The sequence below is a fragment of the Mirounga leonina genome, unplaced genomic scaffold (assembly GCF_011800145.1).
Source record: "Mirounga leonina isolate KUSES-001 unplaced genomic scaffold, KU_Mleo_1.0 Mir_115, whole genome shotgun sequence".
Taxonomy (NCBI): domain Eukaryota; kingdom Metazoa; phylum Chordata; class Mammalia; order Carnivora; family Phocidae; genus Mirounga; species Mirounga leonina.
Genome location: NW_023270268.1, coordinates 69936158 through 69953779, shown reverse-complemented (window position 1 = coordinate 69953779; position 17622 = coordinate 69936158). Strand labels below are relative to the sequence as shown.

The 17622-nt window shown below is 37.3% G+C and overlaps 1 protein-coding gene across 1 annotated transcript in view; it reads right to left on the bottom strand.

Moving 5' to 3' along the window:
• The window catches only part of PIK3CA (phosphatidylinositol-4,5-bisphosphate 3-kinase catalytic subunit alpha), an 89863-nt gene that overhangs the window by 20159 nt on the left and 52082 nt on the right, over positions 1 to 17622 (bottom strand). The window contains exons 7-9 of the mRNA XM_034999267.1: positions 3754 to 3859; positions 3087 to 3239; positions 2861 to 2995 (exon numbers count right to left, since the gene is read on the bottom strand). Of these exons, the coding sequence (XP_034855158.1) occupies positions 2861 to 2995; positions 3087 to 3239; positions 3754 to 3859 (394 nt within the window). The remainder of the gene's footprint in view (positions 1 to 2860; positions 2996 to 3086; positions 3240 to 3753; positions 3860 to 17622) is intronic.

Here is a 17622-nt window from a genome sequence, read left to right as displayed (position 1 = left end):
ATGGCCTCTGAGAAGGGAATATTTAATCAGTGATCCAAATGACAAGACAGAACCACCCACACTAAGATCAGGAAAAAGACCACTGCAGATGGAGGAAACAGTGAAAGTGACCCAAGGAGAGAATGAGTTTGGAGTGAGGGCGGAACAGGAAGAAGACCTGTGAGCCTGAAGCCCAGTGGATGAGGGGAGCAGTGATGGGAGGTCAGAGCACGTAAAATTTGCAAGTCAGGGTAAAAGGTTTGGATTTTATTTTTAGTGAAAGCTATTTAAGGGATGATTTGATTTATGTTTTACAAAGATTATTCTAGCTGTTTTGTAGACTGAGGAAGACCATTTAGGAGGCTATTGTAATACTCCAGGTAAGAGATAACAAATACTTAACCCTTGATTCACCAGGAAAAGCAGTCATTATTATTTATCATCTTGGTCCAAGTGACTCTTAATATTATTGGCTTATTTTTAGTTGTTTTCATTTTTAACACAAAATAAATGTGAAAAAATTTTGTGAAAAACAATTGTGAAAAACAACTTTATTAGACATCTTATTAAGAATTTATTTATTTATTTATTTAAAGATTTTATTTATTTATTTGAGACAGAGAGAATGAAAGAGACAGAGAGCACATGAGAGGGGGGAGAGTCAGAGGGAAGAGTAGGCTCCCTGCCGAGCAGGGAGCCCGATGCAGGACTCGATCCAGGGACTCCAGGATCATGACCTGAGCCGAAGGCAGTCGCTTAACCAACTGAGCCATCCAGGCGCCCCCTTATTAAGAATTTAAACACGGGCGCCTGGGTGGCTCAGTCGTTAAGCGTCTGCCTTCGGCTCAGGTCATGATCCCAGGTTCCTGGGATCAAGTCCCACATCGGGCTCCCTGCTCGGCAGGAAGCCTGCTTCTCCCTCTCCCACTCCCCCTGCTTGTATCCCTGCTCTCGCTATCTCTCTCTGTCAAATAAATAAATAAAATCTTAAAAAAAAAAAAAAAAAGAATTTAAACACAGCAGAACCAAATTCATAATCCAAAATGGGCAACATCCTTTGAATGCCATTAACTGCTTGCTCATCAACTGCCATGCATGAGCCTGGAACATACACATCTTATAGATACTGATTCCTGACTTCAAATGCATATCTAATAAGTTCTAGCTTATCATTACTCCTGGTTTTTCTTCTTGTACCTGAACTGTCAAAATGTAATACTTTTGAGAACTTTTATAGTAATCCAAGCAATTTTGTATTTCTACATCACCTTTTTCCTTCCACTCATCTTTTCATACACACCTGCCTGTGATGTTTATCCACTTAAAAAATATATCAAGTAAATTTTGGTGTAAGAGCAGCATTAAAACTGGAAAGAAAGATGAGGTATGGTCCAAGTTCTCATCAAAAAATGTGTGATGAAGTTATTCCTGTTGAATGACTAACTGAATGTGAATACCATATTCCTTTTTGTCCTTGGAAATACATTGTTCATTCATTATATCTTGAGTTTGAGAAAATTCATCTAAGATATTATTTGATGTTTTCCCTATACGATCAATTTGACTATCATCATTAGAGTCTGGAGTAATGATTCTCAAGTGGTGTAATTTTGTCCCCTCTACCTCCTAGGACCTTTTATATTGTTTGTATCTTAGATTTATAAAAGTTTATAAAAATAAATAATTTTTTTTCTTTAAAGAAAAAATTCTAAGAAAAAAAGTCATAAAATATCAATCCTTACAAAGAGTTAGAACTGCTTAAAAAAGAAATTCAAAGCTAATTGAGACGGACTCTGATGGTAAAGTGAATGTATGAATAAAAACAGGAGATAAATGAGTCTTAAAGTAATGATTTTAAATTAGTTCATACTTATTCAAATACCTGCTACATATCTCTGAAAGTATACTGGCAGCAAGGTTATGATTATTACTAATCAGTTTACAAAAGGGATTTGATTTGTAAACTCCTTACTGAGAACACAGCTATAAACTAATAAAGTTCCTCAGTGCAGGATTCCAGCTGCCCCAGGGAGGCATATTTCAGACCTCCTGGCCCCATACTCATTGGTTGGTCTAGCTATAATGTATCACCAAGCCAAAGAAAAAGTGATAAATTGGAAACTAGGGAAAGAGACAACAAAGAACAAAAATACCTTCTTCTCTTAGCACTGACGCCATTGCCCTTGAGAAATAAGAGAGTTAATTGTCCTTGAACCCAGTTATACTGTGGGTCCAAAGTAATGGCCAAGATCAGACAACTTGATCCATATTTAAACTCCCATTTTATATGTAATCTTTTCTAGGGGATTTGGAGTATGGTGGTAACAAAGCTCTCCTCTACTTCCAAGCTCAACTAACAACATACTCATACTTTCGTTTCAACTTTAAGGTTACTATCTCAGAGAATTAAAAAGTTCTTTCTTGAACCCAGTATATATCAGCTTTTCACCCCAACCGTCTGTAATCATTCTTGGCACACTACTGGTTTTTCCATCCTAGCACCTACTGTGATTTATAATCTTACATTTCTTTTACCACTTTAATGTCTATTTTCACATTAGACTATATACGCAATGGAGGTCTCTTTAGGTCACAACTTTATTACCCAGTACCTCTCATACAATAAATACAAACATAGCTGACATTCAATAAACATTTGTTAAATGAAGGCAGGCTAGGGCTCTGAATAAACTAAGAAGAGGCAGAACTGCAGTAACAATATTAGCATATGGAGAATGTGATTCTATCGCAACTCTGTCCAGAGCCCATAGGAGCTATGCCAGTGTAACTAAAACACATGAACCCTTCTTCAAACAAAGAGGATAAACCCAAATCCACCGATTATGACTGATACTTAAGAAAACTCAGTGATCTGCCTTACCAGTCCTGCATGGGAATAACTAAATCCTGCTTCCCGAGACACCGACCAGTTGGCATGCTCTTCAATCACTGACATATCTGGGAACTTTACCACACTGCTGAACCAGTCAAACTCCAACTCTAAGCATGGGGTTTCCTAAGAGATAGAATAAAAGTTATCATATATATTGTGTTTAACTGTCATAAAAAAAGGAAAAAATTCTAATTTATGATAATAAAAAGCTTACTTTATTTGGATTTGACCCAGTAACACCAATAGGGTTCAGCAAATCTTCTAATCCATGAGGTACTGGCCAAAGATTCAGAGCCATTTTTCCAGATACTAGAGTATCTGTGTAATCAAACAAGTTTATATTTCCCCAGGCCAATGGACAGTGTTCCTTCAAAAACGAACAGAAAAATATTCACTACTCTGTGGATTAAATTACAAAATGCATTTCAAAACACTTTTCTTCCCCAGAAAGAATTCAATAACTGTCACTACAATGATTATCTATAATAAGCCACATCAATTTTTTTTTTTAAGATACAAGCACTTTCTGTTTTCCTATCTGAAATTACATGAATTTGTCTTTAATTATAAATAGGAAATATGAACCAAAGCAAGCCAGGCAGATATTGGCATGTAGTCACCTAACAGATATTTGTGGGTAGTCACTCTGCATGTTTAAAAAATTGTGTCAATGCAAACTCAGGAGATACTCATTGTAAATAAACTCAGGAAGCTCTCCTGAGGTATTCTTCTATGACACATTTATTTATTAAAAATTTAAAAATATTTGACTAATTTTTTTAGATAAAGAAAAAATCCATTTCTTGATAAAAATTCAAATCAGCAGTATAATTAGGGGTTTTTTAGAAGTAAATATAATTATTCCTTCTGAAATACTTCACCTCTTTAGCACCCTTTCGGCCTTTAACAGAACAAATGGAAAGGCAAAGTCGAGCAGCACGAGGAAGATCAGGAATGTATATATCATAATTTAGCCATTCATTCCACCTATGTAAGATTTTAAAGAAAAAAAGAATTTACCAAAAAAAGGCTTTATCCAGAGTATATAAACAACTCCTACAAATCATCAAGAAAACAAAAAATCAAAAACAGGCCAGAGATCAACTGGAATAGACATACTTCACAAGATCATATCCAAATGGCCAATAAACATAAAAATGTAGTCATTATTATTTGTCATCCAGAAAATGCAAAATAAAATCTCATGGAAATATGACTATACAAGAGATTGGCTAAAACTATAGAGGCTGATGATACCAATGATGATACCAAGGGAGGGTAAGGAGCTGTAGTAACAGGAAATCTCACACATTGCTAGTGATTAGTATTTGCAAATATCCCCCAAGTGTTAACAAACCAAATGTCCAAAAGTAGAATATATTGCAGTATATTTGTATAATGGAATACTATACAGTAATGGAAATAAACATGTTACTTACAATATGGATGAAATCTTACAAACATGAGTGAAAGAAACTAGACATAAAAGAGTATCTATTGAGTACATTTATATAAAATTCAAGAACAGTTCAAACTGAAAAATAATGTTAGATGTCAGGACAGTTGCTGCCTTTGGGGAGGTGAGAAGGTTAATGGGAAGTGGCAATGTCATATTTCTGGTAAATGTTCTATTTCGTAACCAGCATAGTGGTTATATAGGTATTAACTTTGTGGTAATTCACTGAACTTTATGATTACAACTTATATACTTTTCTTATTATTATGTTATGTTAATCACCATACATCACATCATTAGTTTTTGATGTAGTATTCCATGATTTATTGTTTGCGTGTAACACCCAGGGCTCCATGCAGTACGTGCCCTCTTTAATACCCATCACCAGGCTAACCCATCCCCCTATCCCCCTCCCCTCTAGAACCCTCAGTTTGTTTCTCAGAGTCCATAGTCTCTCATGGTTCGTCTCCCCTCCGATTCCCCCCCCTTCATTCTTCCCTTCCTGCTATCTTCTTCTTCTTCTTCTTCTTTTTTTTTTTTTTTAACACATAACGTATTATTTGTTTCAGAGGTACAGGTCTGTAATTCAACAGTCTTACGATTTATATAGTTTTAATGCATTTGTGCTATACTTCAGTAAAAAAAAAATAATTAAAAACAAACTAGCTTATAGAAAAGGCACAGGAAAGAAGGAAATTAAACAAGAAGAGTGAGATTTCCTATTATTATAATTATATTTACTTTTACATATGGTGTAGTTTTATTCAGAAGAACCCGTTAAGTATGTAAGTAAAATGAAGGATATGTAAGCAGAAAGTATTTGAAGTTGAGAATAACTACTTCACAAGAGATAACAGTTAACATTTATAATAAGGAAAGAATAAAAAGTTGCTCTAGAGAGTGATGACAAATATTTATGATAAATTCCTTTCAATTTACTGGATATTGTATGTGAAATTATATCTATATTTGGTGGACATATTTGTAAAGAGCCAATTAACAATACATTGTTGTTTTTTTTTAAAGATTTTATTTATTCATTTGAGAGAAAGTACAAGCAGCAGGAGGGGCAGAGGAAGAGGGAGAAGCAGGCTCCCCACTGAGCAGGGAGCCCAAGGTGGGGCTCGATCCCAGAACCTGAGATCATGACCTGAGCTGAAGGCAGTTGCTTAACTGACTGAGCCACCCAGGTGCCCCACAACACACTGTTTTGTCTTGTTTTGAAACATTATAGCAACAGTTACCAGTATAAAGTCAGAAGTTAGACTACCTAGAGTAGATTCCTGCTCCTACTATTTTATTAAATGTATGACCCTTTGTGATGTGATGAGCACTGGGTGTTATCTGCAACTAATGAATCACTGAATACTACATCAAAAACTAATGATGTACTACTATATGTTAAATTTAAATTAAAAATATGTGTGACCCTTGCTTTTGTCTGTTTTCTCATCTGTGAAATAAGACTAATAATAGTACTTACTCCATAAGGCTGTTGTGAAGATTAAATGAGATAACACAAGTAAAGGGGTGCCTGTCTGGCTTGGTCAAATAACACAAGTAAAGTGATTAGAATAGTAACTGGTCCACAGCAAAAGTTCAAGTGCTAGATATTAATCTAGAAAATCTCCTCAAAAGGCTTTTTCATAATTCTATTTTTTATTATAAATAAAGACCTAACAATAAAATGGCATAAAGTTCTATTTTTAATTAGCCAAACTAAGATATGAACTTTATCAGTAAAATAAGTTCTACTTATGGACAGAGATAAAAAAAAATATGGTCCTTTGATGCAGACAATGCTTACATTTAAGTGGGAGAACTTAGGAATAAGAAATTCCAAAGGGGAAAGAAACAATAAATGCAAGTAGAAAAAATACTGTGGGATCAGATAAGGCCACAATAATTTAAGAAAAACTAAAGATACACATACTCACATGTACCCAAGAGTTTTATTACTTCTAAAACTTTAGAATTGCTTATAATTAATGAGAAATATTCTATACACTTTCTAAGAAAGCTATGTCCTATAAATGTAGTTGTTTAATACTATGCTAATTGACCAAAACATGTTTCTCTCTTCCTCTAAAGTCCATACAGACACATGCGTGCACACACATCAATTAAATTATTTTTAGGCAACGGTTTGATATATATATTCCAAATGTATTCTGATTTTGGGAGAAGACTGGTAACATCTATGAAGAAATCATTAAGTGGCTACTTTACCTAGCATATGGGAAGTACGGATATGGAATAATCACTTAATCTCAGTAAGAATTTTTTTTAAATCAACTTTTCTACCTTTCTAATAACTTCATATTCTTTTATCCTTGATTTTAATTTTGTGAATACAGAAAAGTTAAAAAATCTACTTAAATCCTCATACTATTACCATAGGGATTTTACCCTTTAACTAGAGATTTCTTTTTTATTAAGTATTTTAATTTTAATTCCAATATAAACTTAGTTATATTAGTTTCAGGTGTACAATACAGTGATTCAACAATTCTATACAGTACTCATCATAAGTGTACTCGTAATCCCCATCACCTACTTTTCCTGTCCCCCCATAACCTCCCCTCTGATGACCCTCTGTTTGTTCTCTATAGTTAAGAGTTTCTTGGTTTATTTTTTCCCCCTTTGTTCATGTGTTTTGTTTCTTAAATTCCACATGACTGAAATCATATGGTATGGTATTTGTCTTTCTCTTACTCATTTTGCTTAGTATTATAACTCTCTAGCTTCATCCATGTTGCTGCAAATGGCAAGATTTTTTTATGGCTGAATAATATTCCATTGTGTGCGTCTCTGTGTGTGTGTGTGTGTGTGCACACAGCTCTTTAGCCATCCATCTAGCAATGGACACTTGGGCTGCTTCCATAATTTGGCTATTGTAAATAATGCTGCTATAAACTATAGGAGTGCATGTAGCTTTTCAAATTAGTGTTCCGTATTCTTTGGGTAAATACCCAGTACAGGATTACTGGATCATAGGGTAGTCCTTTTTTAATTTTTTTGAGGAACCTCCTTACTGATTTCCATAGTGATTGCACCAGTTTACATTACCAGCAACAGTGCACGAGGGTTCCTTTTTCTCCACAAACTCACCAATACTGTTGTTTCTTGTGTTTTTGATTTTAGTCACTCTGACAGGTGCGAGGTAGTATCTCCTTGTAGTTTTGATTTGCATTTCCCTGATGATGAGTGATGTTGAGCATCTTTTTTTGTTTTTAAAATTTTTATTGTTATGTTAATCACCATACATTACATCATTAGTTTTACATGTAGTGTTCAATGATTCATTGTTTGTGCATAACACTCAGGGCTCCATGCAGTACACACCCTCTTTAATACCCATCACCAGGCTAACCCATCCTCCCACCCCCCTCCCCTCTAGAACTCTCAGTTTGTTTTTCAGAGTCCATCGTCTCTCATGGTTCGTCTCTCCCTCTGATTTACCCCCTTCATTCTTCCCCTCCTATCTTTTTTTTTTTTTTTTTGCTTAACATATATTGCATTATTTGTTTCAGAGGTGCAGATCTGAGATTCAACAGTCTTGCACAATTCACAGTGCTCACCAGAGCACATACCCTCCCCAGTGTCCATCACCCAGTCCCCCCATCCCTCCCACCCCATCCCCCACTCCAGCAACCCTCAGTTTCTTTCCTGAGATTAAGAATTCCTCATATCAGTGAGGTCATATGATACATGTCTTTTTCTGTTTGACTTATTTTGCTCAGCATAATACCCTCCAGTTCCATCCACGTCGTTACAAATGGCAAGATCTCATTCCTTTTGATGGCTGCATAATATTCCATTGTGTGTGTGTGTGTGTGTGTGTGTATACCACATCTTCTTTATCCACTCATCTGTTGATGGACACCTTGGCTCTTTCCACAGTTTGGCTATTGTGGACATTGCTGCTATAAACATTGGGGTGCACGTACCCCTTTGGATCCCTACATTTGTATCTTTGGGGTAAATACCCAGTAGTGCAATTTCTGGGTTGTATGGTAGCTCTATTTTCAACTTTTTGAGGAACCTCCATACTGTTTTCCAGAGTGGCTGCACCAGCTTGCATTCCCACCAACAGTATAGGAGGGCTCCCCTTTCTCCACATCCCCGCCAACATCTGTCATTTCCTGACTTGTTAATTTTAGCCATTCTGACTGGTGTGAGGTGATATCTCATTGAGGTTTTGATCTGAATTTCCCTGATGCCAAGCAATGTTGAGCACTTTTTCATGTGTCTGTTGGCCATTTGGATGTCTTCTTTGGAAAAATGTCTGTTCATGTCTTCTGCCCATTTCTTGATTGGATCATTTGTTCTTTGGGTGTTGAGTTTGATAAGTTCTTTACAGATTTTGGATACTAGCCCTTTATCTGATATGTCATTTGCAAATATCTTCTCCCATTCTGTCAGTTGTCTTTTGGTTTTGTTGACTGTTTCTTTTGCTGTGCAAAAGCTTTTTATCTTGATGAAGTCCCAATAGTTCATTTTTGCCCTTGCTTCCATTGCCTCTGGTGATGTTTCTAGGAAGAAGTTGCTGCGGCTGAGGTCGAAGAGGTTGCTGCCTGTGTTCTCCTTTAGGATTTTGATGGACTCTTGTCTCACATTGAGGTCTTTCAACCATTTTGAGTCTGTTTTTGTATGTGGTGTAAGGAAATGGTCCAGTTTCATTCTTCTGCATGTGGCTGTCCAATTTTCCCAACACCATTTGTTGAAGTCTGTCTTTTTTCCATTGGACATTCTTTCCTGCTTTGTCAAACATTAGTTGACCATAGAGTTGAGGGTCCATTTCTGGGCTCTGTATTCTGTTCCATTGATCTATGTGTCTGTTTTTGTGCCAGTACCATACTGTCTTGATGATGACAGCTTTGTAATAGAGCTGGAAGTCCGGAATTGTGATGCCGCCAGCTTTGCTTTTCTTTTTCAACATTCCTCTGGCTATTCGGGGTCTTTTCTGGTTCCACACAAATTTTAGGATTATTTGTTCCATTTCTTTGAAAAAAGTGGATGGTATTTTGATAGGGATTGCACTGAATGTGTAGAATGCTCTAGGTAGCATTGACATCTTCACCATATTTGTTCTTCCAATCCATGAGCATGGAACGTTTTTCCATTTCTTTGTGTCTTCCTCAATTTCCTTCATGAGCATTTAATAGTTTTCTGAGTACAGATCCTTTGCCTCTTTGGTTAGATTTATTCCTAGGTATCTGATGGTTTTGGGTGCAATTGTAAATGGGATCGACTCCTTAATTTCTCTTTCTTTTGTCTTGTTGTTGGTGTATAGGAATGCCACTGATTTCTGTGGATTGATTTTATATCCTGCCACTTTACTGAATTCCTGTATGAGTTCTAGCAGTTTTGGGGTGGAGTCTTTTGGGTTTTCCACATAAAGTATCATATCATCTGCAAAGAGTGAGAGTTTGACTTCTTTGCTGATTTGGATGCCTTTTATTTCTTTTTGTTGTCTGATTGCTGTGGGTAGGACTACTAATACTATGTTGAATAGCAGTGGTGATAGTGGACATCCCTGCCATGTTCCTGACCTTAGAGGGAAAGCTCTCAGTTTTTCCCCATTGAGAATGATATTTGCTGTAGGTTTTTCATAGATGGCTTTTATGATATTGAGGTATGTACCCTCTATCCCTATACTCTGAAGAGTTTTGATCAAGAAAGGATGCTGTACCTTGTCAAATGCTTTTTCTGCATCTATTGAGAGGATCATATGGTTCTTGTTCTTTCTTTCATTAATGTATTGTATCACGTTGATTGATTTGCGGATGTTGAACCAACCTTGCAGCCCAGGGATAAATCCCACTTGGTCGTGGTGAATAATCCTTTTAATGTACTGTTGGATCCTATTGGCTAGTATTTTGGTGAGAATTTTTGCATCCATGTTCATCAAGGATATTGGTCTGTAACTCTCCTTTTTGATGGGGTCTTTGTCTGGTTTTGGGATCAAAGTAATGGTGGCCTCATAAAATGAGTTTGGAAGTTTTCCTTCCATTTCTATTTTTTGGAACAGTTTCAGAAGAATAGGTATTAATTCTTCTTTAAATGTTTGGTAGAATTCTCCTGGGAAGCCATCTGGCCCTGGGCTTTTGTTTCTTGGGAGATTTTTGATGACTGCTTCAATTTCCTTAGTGGTTATAGGTCTGTTCAGGTTTTCTATTTCTTCCTGGTTCAGGTTTGGTAGTGGATACATCTCTAGGAATGCATCCATTTCTTCCAGATTATCTAATTTGCTGGCATAGAGTTGTTCATAATATGTTCTTATACTAGTTTGTATTTCTTTGGTGTTGGTTGTGATCTTTCCTCTTTCATTCATGATTTTGTTCATTTGGGTCATTTCTCTTTTCTTTTTGATAAGTCTGGCCAGGGGTTTATCAATCTTAATTCTTTCAAAGAACCAGCTCCTAGTTTCGTTGATCTGTTCTACTGTTCTTTTGGTTTCTATTTCATTGATTTCTGCTCTGAACTTTATGATTTCTCTTCTCCTGCTGGCTTTAGGCTTTATTTGCTGTTCTCTCTCCAGCTCCTTTAGGTGTAGGGTTAGGTTGTGTATTTGAGACCTTTCTTGTTTCTTGAGAAAGACTTGTATTGCTATATACTTTCCTCTTAGGACTGCCTTTGCTGCATCCCAAAGATTTTGAACAGTTGTGTTTTCATTTTCATTTGTTTCCATGAATTTTTTTAATTCTTCTTTAATTTCCTGGTTGACCCATTCATTCTTTAGTAGGATGCTCTTTAGCCTCCATGTATTTGAGTTCTTTCTGACTTCCCTCTTGTGATTGAGTTCCAGTTTCAAAGCATTGTGGTCTGAAAATATGCGGGGAATGATCCCAATCTTTTGGTACTGGTTGAGACCTGATTTGTGACCTAGGATGTGATCTATTCTGGAGAATGTTCCATGGGCACTAGAGAAGAATGTGTATTCTGTTGCTTTGGGATGGAATGTTCTGAATATATCTGTGAAGTCCATTTGGTCCAGTGTGTCATTTAAAGTCTTTATTTCCTTGTTGATCTTTTGCTTAGATGATCTGTCCATTTCAGTGAGGGGGGTGTTAAAGTCCCCCACTATTACTGTATTGTTGTCGATGTGTTTCTTTGCTTTTGTTATTAATTGGCTTATATAATTGGCTGCTCCCATGTTAGGGGCATAGATATTTACAATCGTTAGATCTTGTTGGATAGACCCTTTAAGTATGATATAATGTCCTTCCTCATCTCTTATTACAGTCTTTGGTTTAAAGTCTAATTTGTCTGATATAAGGACTGCCACCCCAGCTTTCTTTCGGTGTCCATTAGCATGGTAAATGGTTTTCCACCCCTTCACTTTCAATCTGGGGGTATCTTTGGGTCTAAACTGAGTCTCTTGCAGACAGCATATTGATGGGTCTTGTTTTTTATCCAGTCTGATAGCCTGTGTCTTTTGATTGGGGCATTTAGTCCATTTACATTCAGGGTAACTATTGAAAGATAGGAATTCAGTGCCATTGTATTGCCTGTAAGGTGACTGTTACTGTATATTGTCTGTGTTCCTTTCTGGTCTATGTTGCTTTTAGGCTCTCTCTTTGCTTAGAGGACTCCTTTCAATATTTCTTGTATGGCTGGTTTTGTGTTCGCAAATTCCTTTAGTTTTGTTTGTTTGTTTGTTTGTTTGTCCTGGAAGCTTTTTATCTCTCCTTCTATTTTCAATGACAGCCTAGCTGGATATAGTATTCTTAGCTGCATATTTTTCTCATTTAGTGCTCTGAATATATCATGCCAGTCCTTTCTGGCCTGCCAGGTCTCTGTGGATAGGTCTGTTGCCAATCTAATGTTTCTACCATTTTAGGTTGCAGATCTCTCGTCCTGAGCTGCTTTTAGGATTTTCTCTTTGTCTCTGAGACTCGTAAGTTTTACTATTAGATGTCAGGGTGTTGACCTATTTTTATTGATTTTGAAAGGGGTTCTCTGTGCCTCCTGGATTTTGATGCCTGTTTCCTTCCCCAAATTAGGGAAGTTCTCTGCTATAATTTGCTCCAATATACCTTCAGCCCCTCTCTCTCTTCTTCTTCTGGGATCCCAATTATTCTAATTTTGTTTCGTCTTATGGTATCGCTTATCTCTCGAATTCTGCCCTCGTGATCCAGTAGTTGTTTATCTTTTTCTCAGCTTTTTTATTTTCCATCATTTGGTCTTCTATATCACTGATTGTCTCTTCTGCCTCATTTATCCTAGCAGTTAGCGCCCCCATTTTGGATTACACCTCATTAATAGCCTTTTTGATTTTGACTTGGTTAGATTTTAGTTCTTTTACTTCTCCAGAAAGGGTTTCTCTAATAACTTCCATGCTTTTTTCAAGCCCAGGTAGTATCTTTAAAGTGATGATTCTGAACTCTAGATCTGACATCGTACTAATGTCCGTATTGAGTAGGTCCCTGGCAGTCGGTACTACCTCTTGTTCTTTTTGTTGAGGTGATTTTTTTCCATCTTGTCATTTTGTCCAGAAGAGAACAGATTAATGAGAGAACAAAATGCTAACAGGGTAACAACGTCCCCAGAAAATATACTCTAAACAAATCAGAAAAGACCTGAAGCAGGGGGAAAAGAAAGGGAAAGAGAGAAAAAAGAAAAAGAAAGAAGAAAGAAAAAGAGAAAGAGAAAGATAAAAACAAACAAAAACAGAAAACAAAAAAAACAGAATATGATCAAATATGATCAGGCTGGTACATAGATCAGTGCCACACACCAGATTTTGGGTGTATTTTGGTCTGTTAGAAGAAAGTGCCTCTCAAAATTTTAAAGAATGAAAAACCTATATATGTACAAAAATAAGTGTTGATATGATGAAGGGATGGAATATGACTGTAAAGATGAAAATTATAAAAAATTTTCTAAAAGGAATTGATAAGAAGTTGTTTGAAAAAAGAAAGAAGAGGATTTAAAAAAAGAAAAAGAAAAAGGGAGAGAATGTGATCAGGCAGGAGAGTAGAAAAAAACCATACACTAGAGATTTAGGGTATATTTTGATCTTTAGAAAAAACTATCTCAAAATTTTAAAGAGAGAACAACTTATATATATATATGCCAAAAATACAGGTAACTACTGTGAAGGGACAGAATATAACTCTAAAAATGAAAAATAAAAATGTTTTTTAAAAAAGGGATTGATAAGATGTTGGTTGAAAAAGGGGAAAAGAAAAATTCAAAAAAAAAAAAGACCGTTAAAAAAAAAAAATTAACTTTGAAAGACTAAAGAATCATGGTAAAAAAGCCATGGATTCTATGTGCAGTATTCCCCTAGCGCTGGAGTTCTGCTGTTCTCATTGATGGGTAAACTTGGTCTTGGCTGGCTGTTCTCGCTGATCTTCTGGGGGAGGGGCCTGTTGCCATGGTTCCCAAATGTCTTCGCCAGAGGCGGAATTGCCCCGCCCTTGCCGGGTCCGGGCTAAGTCATCTGCTCGGGTTTGCTCTCGGGAGCTTTTGTTCCCTGCAAGCTTTCCGTACAGCTTTGGAGGCAGAGAGTGAAAATGGCGGCCTCCCTATCTCCGCCCCGGAGGAGCCGAAAACTTGGGGCCCCGCTCCTCAGTGAGCCCCCAGAGAAAAGCAGTAAGTCACTCCCATCTTCCCGGTCTCCGGCCGCACTCCGTGCTCACCCGGCCTGTGACCGAGCGTCTCTATCTCTGGCACCCGACCCCATGTGGAGTCTCCAAACTCAACAGATCCCTGCAGTGCGCTCCCGCGCTGCTCCTCCCAGGGAGGAAGGGGAGTCTCCCCGGATCTGCCGCTTGTTGGGTCCCTGCTGGAGGAGGAGTGGCCCAACTCTGCCCTGGATCATGGTTTATGGCAACCCCAAGCTGAGAGCCCGCTCCTTGGCTCCGTCTCTGCATCCGGCTTCCCCGCTCCGATCCCTGGGAGCTCTGCCACACTCAGGCACCCCCGGTCTTCCTGTGACCCCAAGGGTCCTGAGACCACACTGTCCTGCGAGGGTTCCACCCCCCGCTTAACCACTGGAGCGATGTCCCTCAGCGGAGCCAACTTCTAAAAGTTCCGACTTTGTGCTCTGTGGCTCTATCACTTGCCAGAAGGGCCGGTGATGGAGGCCCCCTCCCCCACCGTCTATCCTCCCGAATATCACCTCAGATTCACTTCACCGCACGTCCTATCTTCCAGAAAGTGGTCGCTTTTCTGTTCAGAGTTGTTGCTATTCTTTTCTTCGATCTCCTGTTGAGTTTGTAGGTATTCAGAATGGTTTGATCCCTATCCAGCTGAATTCCTGAGACCAAACGAAATCCAGGTCTCCTACTCCTCCGCCATCTTGCTCCGCCCCAATGTTGAGCATCTTTTCATGTGTCTATTGGCCATCTGGATGTCTGACTTCTTTGGATATGTCTGTTCATGTCTTCTGCCCATGTTTTAATTGGGTTATTTGGTTTTTGGGTGTTGAGTTTTTTAAGTTCTTTATATATTTTGGATACTAACCCTTTATTGGGTATGTCATTTGTTGTCATTCAGTAGGCTGTCTTTTAGTTTTGTTGTTTCCTTTTCCATACAGAAGTTTTTTATTTTGATGTAGTCCCAATAGTTCACTTTTGCTTCTGTTTCCCTTGCCTTTGAAAACATGTCTAGCAAGAAGTTGCTGCCTGTGTTCTCTTCCAGGATTTTGATGGATTCCTGTCTCACATTTAGGTCCTTCATCCATTTTTAGTTTATTTTTGTGTATGGTGTAAAAAAAGTGGTCCAGTTTCATTCTTCTGCATGTGGCTGTCCAATTTTCCCAAAACTGTTTATTGCAGAGACTGTCTATTCTTTCTTGTTTTGTTGAAGATTAGATGACCATAGAGTTAAGGGTCCATTTCTAGGTTCTCTATTCTGTTCCATTGATCTATGTGCCTGTTTTTGTGCCAGTACCATACTGTCTTGATGTTACAGCTTGAGGTCTGGAATTGTGATGCTTCCAGCTTTGTTTTTCTTTTTCAACATTGAGTCTTTAGGATTTTCTTTTTCTTTTATTTTATTATATTATGTTAATCACCATACATTACATCATTAATTTTTGATGTAGTGTTCCATGATTCATTGTTTGCGTATAACACCCAGTGCTCCATTCAATACGTGCCCTTTTTAATACCCATCACCAGGCTAACCCATCCCTCCACCCCCTCCCCTCTAGAACCCTCAGTTTGTTTCTCAGAGTCCATAGTCTCATGATTCGTCTCCCCCTCTGATTCCCCACCTTCATTTTTCCCTTCCTACTATCTTCTTTTTTTTTTTTTAACATATAATGTATTATTTGTTTCAGAGAGTCTTTAGGATTTTCTAATAGAGTATCATGTCATCTGCAAATAGTGGAAGTTTTACTTCTTCCTTACCAATTTGGATGCTTTTATTCTTTTTTCTTGTCTGATTGCTGTGGCTAGGACTTCCAGTACTATGTTGAATAAAAGTGGTGAGAGTGGACATCCTTGTCCTGTTCCTGATCTTAAGGGGAAAGACTCCAATTTTTCACCATTGAATATGATGTTAGCTGTGGGTTTTTCATAGATGGCCTTTATTATGTTGAGAGTTTTTATCATGAATGGATGTTGTACTTTGTCAAATGATTTTTTGCACCTATTGAAATGATCATATGGTTTTATTCTTTCCCTTATTGATGTAGGATATCATGTTGACTGATTTACAACTACTGCCACCCTTGCATCCCAGGAATAAATCCCACTTCATTGTGGTGAATGATTTTTTTAATGTATGGCTGGATTTGGTTTGCTAATATTTTGTTGAGAATTTTTGTGTCATGTTCATCAGAGATACTGGCCTGTAGTTCTAAACTAGAGAATTCTTGAAGAAAATATAATCAAATTTAAGTCTTCTCTAAATAGCTAATTTACTAAAATTTTGAGCTTTTAACCTTATATTATTAAACAAATTTACATTTTGCTTTTATAAAACTAGTTTACTTTTGGTACTTGAAACAACTAGGATATATCTACCCAATATTATTTTGGGGTCTTTGGTTGGGGCTTGTTGAACTCCTTAGAATGTTTATAGTTTTCAACAAATTTGGCAAATTTTTGTCCAGTATTTCCTCAAATATTGTTTTTCTGTTTCTCACACAAACACCCCACCTAATCTGTGATAGACATGTAGTATGGGTGGGAAATAAACTTTTCCTGTTACAACAAAAATTTAAAAAGATCCTGTAGTTGTTTGTTTCACAGTGTAACTTCTAATTTAAATAATGTACCTTCTGACTGACAATAGTTCAGATAGGGTAAAGAACTATTTTACTATTTACTATTTTACTCCTGGTAGAGAAGGCTATCACCTCTTTGAACTTCACCTAGGCTCTAGAATGGTGGCCATATCTAGCAACTTCATTACAAGACCAGAACTTTTTCTTGACTCTTCCAGAACTCAGTCTAAATTCATTATAAAATTTACTTCTGGACGTTTTACTAGTTGTCTCTATTGCTAGTCTACAAAATCCATCTTTAATTTTTAGTAACAATTCGAGTGCTCTTAAAATATTTCTATAATGTTCAGGGTAAATTCTTTTTTTTTTTTTTTTTAAAGATTTTATTTATTTTTTAGAAAGCGAGCGAGAGAGAAACAGCATGAGAGGGGAGAGGGTCAGAGGGAGAAGCAGGCTCCCCGCTGAGCTGGGAGCCTGATGTGGGACTTGATCCCAGGACCCTGGGATCATGACTTGAGCCGAAGGCAGACGCTTAACCATCTGAGCCACCCAGGCACCCTGTTCAGGGTAAATTCTTAATTCCCAAATGATTCTAGAAAGAGCCAAAGAAATAGCAGGATGGCAAACTGTTGGATTATATTACCTTTTTCTTCCTCATTGTATTTCTAGGCAGTAATAATTTAAAATGTTCCCCCAAACTCCCTCTCAGAAACTGATTTGTTCCCAAAGACTCTTTATTTGAATGTCATAAAGATCTACTCTTGTGAGTGATGGGAGTGCCTCATAGTCTGGCTCTGAAGTTGTTTGCCAACTCTCATTCCTTAATGTAAGTGTAAATGGAGGTAAGAATAAAATACTAGGTTAATGGATCTAATGTGGGGAATCATCAGCACAGAATGCAACTATATTCTGTTCTCTACTTGATATAATGGAAAGAGAGACTCAGAAAAACCCTTCGGATAAAATTTTACGAAGAATTAACAAAATGATCCTGTGATAGATACTCATTTGCCTGAAAGTCCTTAGGGTCTATATGTAAATGTTTGGTAATTTAAATTACTTGTATAAAACTAAGGATGCAAACAAAATTTAATACTTTTATTGATT